General features: G+C 50.2%; 2 protein-coding genes across 2 annotated transcripts; both read left to right on the forward strand.

The window, feature by feature from the left end:
* Positions 1 to 950: 950 nt before the first annotated feature.
* On the forward strand, positions 951 to 2,911 carry LOC140176164 (uncharacterized). The gene is made up of 2 exons (XM_072206054.1): positions 951 to 1,777; positions 1,993 to 2,911. The coding sequence occupies exons 1-2, from the start codon at positions 951 to 953 to the stop codon at positions 2,909 to 2,911; spliced, it is 1,746 nt and encodes a 581-aa protein (XP_072062155.1).
* A 717-nt stretch (positions 2,912 to 3,628) lies between these two features.
* On the forward strand, positions 3,629 to 5,149 carry LOC112721600 (uncharacterized). Its single transcript, XM_025772647.1, has one exon. The coding sequence runs from the start codon at positions 3,629 to 3,631 to the stop codon at positions 5,147 to 5,149; it is 1,521 nt and encodes a 506-aa protein (XP_025628432.1).
* The last annotated feature ends 3,687 nt before the right edge of the window (positions 5,150 to 8,836 follow it).

An 8,836-nucleotide genomic window follows, 5' to 3' on the forward strand; every position in this document is an offset into this window, starting at 1 on the left:
ATTTAATTTTTAATTTAATTATTATTGATTTACGTTCAATTGATATTTTGATTTTGTTACGGATCCGGCCCACGGATCCCGGACCCGAGATCGAACTCGGGTCCGCCCCACCTCACTCTTCTAGAAGGCCCAAAACCGGCCCTCTAGAACACCCAACTGACTTTCGAATTCGAACGTCTTCCTTATCTTAGCCAAACAAGATAAGATAAGATAGCCACCATCACCTATAAATAGAGGACCCAAGTCTCTCCAAGTATTCATTCATTCCTCACACCTTATACCTCTTAGATCCATTCTGACTTGAGCGTCGGAGTGTCTTTGCAGGTACCTCCCCCCATTGTTCTAGTCAAATAATCATGCATCCGCCTCGACCCGTAAGTTCCCGATCCATCTCTCAACCCGTACCGGAGGCATCCAGTACATTGGCGCCGTCTGTGGGAAAAACTATGCCGGTTGAGTCGGAATGGCGAACGAATTTGAGGAACATTCCATCAGCCATCAAGACGACTCCAGAACGCAGAACCCTACCCCTGAACACCAAGAAGTCATACTCCACAGAAGGATTGCAAGCGCCATCCATAACAAAGAAGACGCTACTATCATCACAAAAACCCGGCATCCCGAGAACCTGGAAGAAAAGTCAGCCCAAATAATCCAGGAGCTCTGCCTCTGAGTACAAGAACTCGAAGGCCGGATTGCCACGAAAGAAAAGCATATCACCAAACGAAAGTCACGCGACTTCTAGATCCAGATCCCGCCATGGCAGATCGCCAGAACGGCGACACGCCAAGAGGCATGATAGAAGCACCTCATGCGGTCAAAGACGCGACAGATAACCAGAATGGCGACACAACAAAAGATACGACCGTAGTATCTCCCGCGACCCCGCTCACGCGGAAGATGACCGACGACACCGAGAAACCAAGCGCACGTGGAACGACCACATGATAATGGGAGCTACCCCCTTCACAGAAAGGATCTTAAAAGCAAAACTCCCCAAAGGTTTCGATAAACCCACGGATATGAAGTATGACGGAACCAAGGATCCCCAGGAACATCTAACGGCCTTCGAGGCCAGAATGAACCTAGAAGGAGCAGCCGACGCAGTCCGATGCAGAGCTTTCCCGGTAACCCTAGCGGGGCCAGCAATCAAATGGTTCAACGCCCTCCCAAACGGATCTATAGCTAGCTTCCACGACATCTCGCGAAAGTTCATGGCCCAATTCACAACTCGAATCACTAAAGCCAAACACCCCATCAGTCTACTAGGGGTCACACAGAAACAAGACGAATCCACAAGGAAATACCTCGACCGCTTCAATGATGAATGCCTAACGGTCGACGGACTCATGGATTCCGTCCCAAGCCTCTGTCTAACCAACGGGCTCATGAACGAAGATTTTCGCAAACACCTTACCACCAAACCAGTATGGACCATGCACGAGATCCAGAACGTCGCCAGAGATTACATCAATAACGAGGAAGTCAGCCAGGTCGTCGCCGCCAATAAACGGCAACACGGCAACGCCCAACATGGCAACTCGGCCTCCCGGCATAACCCACCACCCAGAGAAAATCAGAGGGACCACCCAAAGCCGACAAATGCAAACCGACCACCCAGAATCGGCAAGTTCTTTAATTACACACCCCTAACAGCTCCAATCACCGAGATATACCACCAAATAGCGGACCGAGGTATCATCCCAAAGGCCCAGCAACTCAAAGAAAGAACGGGCGGCAGCAAAACCTTTTATTGCGACTACCACCGAGGTTACAGGCACAGGACACAAGACTGCTTTGACCTCAAGGACACCCTCGAACAAGCCATAAGGGACGGCAAACTCCCAGAATTCACCAAAATCATTTGAGAACCAAAGCGTGCGGAAAAAGACAGGTCGCCAGAAAGAGAAGGGCGCAACCCAAGAACGCAAAAACAACCCCCCAGAGAAAGTCCAGAACACGACCTAACCATAATAGTAAACGTTATCACAGGCAAGGACGTGTCAAGAAAATCGAAAACAACACTGAAAAAGGACCTCAAAGTCCTGGTCGTCAGAGACCAAGCTCCAACCACCACCACCGGCAAAACGATAACTTTCCTACCGAGGACTGCCAACACGGTACCTCGGCTGAAGATGCACCTTTCGTCATCTCGGCAAGAATCGGAACGGGACTAGTCCGGAGAATACTGGTGGACACCGGCGCAGACTCCAACATCCTCTTCCGAGGAGCCTTCGACAAGCTCGGGCTCCGCAACGAAAATCTCCAAACGCACCGCAATAGCGTCACGGGACTCGGGGACAACTTTCTCAAACCAGAAGGTTCCATCACCCTCCCCCTCACCATAGGAACAGGTAACCAAAGAATGAAAATTCTATCTGAATTCGTGGTCCTAAAAGACTCCACCACTTACAACATCATCCTCGGGAGAAAAACAATCAATGACCTCTCGGCCATCATCTTTACCAAATACCTCCTTATGAAATTCATAACGGAAGACGGCTCCATCGGGACTATCCACGGAGACCGGGAAGTCGCAGCAGAATGCGACAACACCAGCCTGGCTTTACAGAAAAAGTCTCGTGACGCAGCTGGCATATTCCTAGCCGACCTGGATGCCCGACAAGATGGCCAACCTAGGCCAGAACCGGAAGGCGACATGGAAAAACTACAAGTAGGGCAAACCAAAGACGAATACACCTTCATCAACAGGAACCTCCCATACAACCTCAAAGAAGACCTTTCCCAATTTTTGAAACAAAACAAAGACTTATTCGCTTTCACGCCAGCCGACATGCCTGGGATAGACCTCGACCTCATGTCCCACCGGCTAGCCGTAGACCCCAAAGCCAAACCCGTGGCACAAAGGAGACGAAAAATGTCGTCAGACCAAGCGGCCGAGGTCAAATGACAAGTACAAGCCCTACTCGAGGCAAACTTCATCCGAGAACTGCCCTACACGACGTGGTTAGCAAACATCGTACTGGTAAAAAAGTCCAACGGGAAGTGGCGAATGTGCATCAACTACACGGACCTCAACAAATCCTGTCCAAAAGACGCCTTTCCCCTGCCAAACATCGACGGACTGGTAGACGCTGCATCCGGACATCGGTACCTCAGCTTCATTGACGCATACTCCGGCTATAATCAAATACCCATGCATCGACCTGACGAGGAAAAAATAGCATTCATCACCCCCGATGGAACGTACTGCTACACAGTCATGCCCTTCGGCTTGAAGAACGCCGGAGCCACCTACCAACGGCTCGTTAACAAAATAGAACGCCGGAGCCACCTACCAACGGCTCGTTAACAAAATATTCCAGAACCTATCCGGAACCAAACTAGAAGTCTACATAGACGACATGCTCGCCAAGACCGACTGCGGCGAACAACTCATCAGCGACTCAACCCGACGAAAATGCGCCTTCGGAATGGAGGCAGGGAAGTTCCTCGGCTTTATGATCACACACCGCGGAGTTGAAGCCAACCAAGAGAAATGTCACACCGTCCTTGAGATGACAAGCCCAAAAACATAAACGACATCCAAAAGCTCACCGGCCGACTAACAGTGGTATTCCGCTTTCTCGGAGCATCGGCTCAAAAGGCAATCCCCTTCTTCAGACTGATGAAAAAAGGAGCCCCCTTCAAATGGGAAGCAGAATGCGAAGAAGCATTCCAACATTTCAAGAAAGCCCTAGCGGAACCACCAGACCTCGCCAAACCCCAAACAGGGGAGACTCTCTACTTATACCTCTCCATAACGGAAGAAGCACTCGCGGCGGCACTCATCCACGAAAACGAGAAGAAAGAACAAAAACCCATATACTTCATAAGCAAAGTCCTACAAGACACGGAAACTCGCTACTCGCGCCTGGAAAAGCTAGCCTTCGCCCTCCTCACGGCCTCCCGACGTCTGCGGCAATATTTTCAGGCCCACCCCGTGACAGTTCGAACCGACCAAGCAGTTAAACAGGTACTACAAAAACCTGATCTAGCGGGCAGAATGCTAGCCTGGTCCATCGAACTGTCCCAGTTCGATATCAAGTTCGAACCCCGATACACAATCAAAGCACAGGCCATGGCCGACTTCATCGTCGAGATGACGCTGGGAAACTCCACCCCCGAACCATGGAAACTACACGTTGACGGCTCATCGAACGTCACTTCCGGAGGTGCCGGAGTCATTCTCGAAAGTCAAAACGGAGTCGTGATCGAACAGTCAGTACGATACGAATTCCCAATCTCAAATAACCAAGCAGAATATGAGGCCCTCCTGGCAGGCTTAGCCCTAGCCAAGGAAGTCGGAGCAAAGGTCCTGGAAATAAATACGGATTCGCAAGTAGTCAGTTCCCAAATTAACGGAGACTACCAAACACGAGATCCTCGGCTACAACAATACCTTGCCGAGGTTAACAAACTAAAGGAAGAATTCAATCACGTAACCATACGGCACGTCCCCAGGGAATGTAATGCCAGGGCTGACCTTCTCTCTAAACTAGCCAGCACTAAACCAGGACACGGCAACAAATCGCTAATACAGGAAGTCGTCAAATCACCGTCCATATCCACGACGGCTAACGCCTATCTGACACTCTCCCACCGAGGATCATGGACCTACCCCATCCTACAATATCTCCTCAAAGGAACATTGCCTGAAGACCCCAAAGAGGAAAAACGGACAAAAAGGGAAGCCGCCAACTACACAGTTGTCGAAGGACAACTATACAAACGCAGATTCTCGCAACCCCTGCTCAAATGCGTCGAACCCGGGGACACAGAGTACATACTCCGCGAAATCCATGAAGGTTGTTGCGGCCACCATGTCGGAGGTAAAACCCTTGCCCAAAAAGTCATCCGGGCCGGCTACTTCTGGCCCACGGTCATCCGGGACTCCGTGCAGCTAGTAAAGAATTGCGACAAATGCCAAAGGCACGCCAATATCCACCAAGCCGCCCCACACCAGCTCAGCATCATATTGGCAGAGCGGCCATTCGGTACCTGGGGGATCGACCTTGTCAGACCTTTTCCCACGGCACCCGGCCAACTCCGATACCTCATCGTCGCCATAGACTACTACACTAAATGGATCGAGGCCGAGCCCCTGGCCTCTATCACGGCAACCCAATGTCGAAAATTCCTCTGGTGACAAATCATCACCCGATTCGGGATCCCTGAGATCGTCATCTCGGACAACGGAACCCAATTCGCTGACAAAAACTTCAGAGAATTCCTAAAAGGACTACGCATATCCCACCGTTTTAGCTCGGTAGAACACCCCAAACAAATGGACAGGTGGAATCTGCAAACAAAATAATCATCAAAGGACTCAAAAAACGGCTCAACAAAGCCAAAGGACTATGGGCAGACGAACTCGGATCGGTCTTATGGTCGTACCGAACGACCCCCCAGACTGCCACCGGGGAAACCCCCTTCCGATTAACATACGGCACGGAGGCTGTTATCCCAGTGGAAATAGGAGACCCCAGCCCACGAAGAACGATCAGGGGTAACGACGAAGAAGCAGAACGAGACCTCACTGACGAAGTAAGAAGCATAGCCTATCTCAGAAAGCTGGCCCTAAAATAGAGAATCAGCCTAAGATACAACAACGAAGTCATCCGACGAGAATTCGCAACTAACGACCTCGTCCTATGATGAAATGACATCGGTCCCCCAACCCCCGGAGAGAGGAAAGTCACCCCCAACTGGGAAGGACCATACAGAATCAAGGCTGCAATCGGAAAGGGAGCATACAAGCTCGAATGGCTTAACAGCGACGAAGTCCCGAGGACATGGAACGCCACCAACTTACGACGATACTATACTTAGACCGACCTCCCTAGGTCACCCCTTTTTTATTTTATGTCTTTTCTTTACTTATCTTCCCCTTTTACAATTTTAAAATTTCGCTTAAGTGTCAGTCTCGGGTACTCTTTCCCGCCATAGACGGAGGGTTTTAACGAGGCCCAACCATCAATAAAATTCCATTAAGCTATTTTTATCTTCTTTTTCCTTTTTAAGTGTCCCAAATACGGAACAAAAACACGGCCACGACTGGGGAACCGATCACCCCCCATGCCCAAAATACGGATATCCACGAAAAACCGACCTCAAGACGGTTCGCTCATCCCAAACAAAGGGAACAAATAAACAAAAAATAGAACAGCTTAAAACGGAATATAAAAAGAGGCCCGAACGGCCCAAAAGCCATTAAACGAAGTCCAAAACTACGAATTCACGGTTACACGGCCCACGACCAACCAAATATCCAAAACAAAGACTAAGTTCAAAGCAAATTCAAAATTACAAGATATAAAACTACTCAAGGTCAACAATTTGGCCATCACGGACGGTCTTGAAAGCCCCCATCATAGACACGTCCACACCTGGAGCCAACACCAAAGCCTGAGCCCTCATCGTCTCCTCGGTGGCAACGATCGCACCCTTAGCATCAGCCAACAACTCCGTCTTCTCCTTTTTCAGGGCAGCAACTTCGGCCTTCAAAACTTCCAGCTCGCCAAGAAGCACGGTAGCTTGAGAACCCGCGTCGGAAGCCCGTTACCGCTCCGCGCCCAGTTGGGAAAGAAGCAAAGTCTCAACCTCGGAAAGACGGAGGATCTCCACCCCAGCTTCCTCAGAAGACTTTACTGCCTTCTCCCTCACAACCTCGGCAGCCTCAAGCTGCTTTTTTAACTTGGCCACCTCAGCTTGCGAATGATGGAGTTTCTTGTCCAACAAACCGACCTGAGCCATCACGGGCTCGGCCTTCTGAACAACAACAGCAGATCGGAGGAGGGCACGATACACCGACTTAGCCTGGAATGAAACATCACAATCATCAAAGAACGGCTCTGTGCCAGACATCAAGTGTTGATCTATGAACCCCGAAGCATCAAAACGTCGATCCATCACACTGGGCACAGCACCCTCCTCCTCAAAAGTCTCGCTGCTAGGTTCCTCAGGCCTATTTCTCTTCCGAGAAGCCTCGGCGGCCGTGACCACGACGACTTCAGGTGAGTTCATGGGACCAGGCGAAGCCCGAGCATCGGCCCTCACCCCCGACGAAACCACCTCCTGAGAAACAGCCTGAGAATCCACAGCGGATTAGAGACAGGGGTAGCAGGAGACGACGTTCCCTCCACCCGACCCATCGCTGCCTTCAGCCGTGCCAGAGAAGTCAAACCGCCAGCCATCTCAACTGAAAGAAACCAAAGAAAAATCAAGTTACAAAATTGGGAGAACAAGCATGAAAACCAAGAAAGAGACAGCCACACACCAATATACGTCCGACAAGCCTCAGGATCCCCCATGACGTCTCGAGGATTTAACGGGCGCTCGCCAAACAAATGCCACAAGACACTAGCAATGTCCTTATCCTCAGGAGACAAACCATCATAAGTAACCTTAGTCAAAACCGACGGCCCGGCACCGAAATTCCAATAGGTCAGAAACCGACGCTCGCCCTCTAGCGTCAGCCAAAATGGATGATGCCCCTGGACAGGGCGCACTTTAAAATATTCCCTCTTGAAACCATGAAAAGAATCCTCAAACAAACCGAAAATACGGCGATGAGGTTGAGCCCGGAACGACATATACCCTTTCTTATGCTTCCCCTCCTTAGTGGGAAGAGTGCATAAGAAAAGAAAGAGAAACACAGAAACGGAGGCCGGAAGATCGAGATACTGACACACCAGCTCAAAAGACCGGATGGCGGCCTAGCTATTCGAATGGAGCTGAGACGGCGCCATGGAACACCGACTCAGCAAGTCCTGAACAAACGGCGAAAAAGGAAATTGCATGCCGAGCCGAGTGAACATCGACTCATAAACCCACATCCAGTCTGGCACAGTGGGCGAGTCGAGATTCAAATAGCAAACACGCTCATCGGCATCCAGGAGGAAAAGCTCGTACTGCCGCTCCGCGTCGCCACCACCACAAATCGCCCCCTGATCACGGAGCCTCTGAAGATCGGCCTCCATCATCCGCAACGGAACGCCCCACACATCGCTAGTCACCCAAGTGTAGCGAGTGGGGACACCCTTGGAAGGGGCTATCGGAGTACCCACACCCTCACTCCTCCGCCGATGCATACCTAAAATAGGGATGAGCACCACCATCAGCCTACTAACCCTACGCAGAAGCATGGAAGACAAAAACCTACTACCCACTATCGAATCAACACGGCGGTGCTCAGCCCCTTCAAACACGAAAACCACCTCCCAAAAAACACGGATGCAGCATGAAAGGAAAAAATGGTAGAATAACGCATGGCAAATACAGAACAACAGATACACCACAAAACAAAAACAAGAAAGAGCGAAGCATGCCAACCTGGTAATGCAGAAAAAGAGCCTGGAAAAAAGCTTGAGAAGCAGAAAACAGCAGCTCGAAGAAACACCAAAGAGCACCACAGAGAGAAGAAGAAATTTTTCTTTGTAAAGAGAACGAAAAGAAAATGAAATGAACGAGGGAAGTGAAGTGGAAAGCCAAAAACGGTTTCAAAAGTGAGCAGAAAGACGCAAATAGCCCTGAGCGATAAAATGACGCACAGGGGCAATTCCGGAAAGACACCCAAAAACGTCCCCTCACATTAAATACCCCCTTGGAAAAGGAAACCAATAAAGTACGCCTCGAAAAACGCAACAGGAACATTGGATACAGAAGAGTCGCGTAAAACGGCCAGGCGAAACTTCGCCACGACCTTAAAAATCGGGCCGACACGCCGACCTCACCCCAAGAGAATCAAACCGACCTAACTCGCGGTCGAAGTTACATCTTCCAGCAACAAACCGACCTGGCTCACGGTCGAAACCACATCTCTCAGCGACACACC

Source organism: Arachis hypogaea, chromosome 11 (assembly GCF_003086295.3).
Source record: "Arachis hypogaea cultivar Tifrunner chromosome 11, arahy.Tifrunner.gnm2.J5K5, whole genome shotgun sequence".
NCBI lineage: Eukaryota > Viridiplantae > Streptophyta > Magnoliopsida > Fabales > Fabaceae > Arachis > Arachis hypogaea.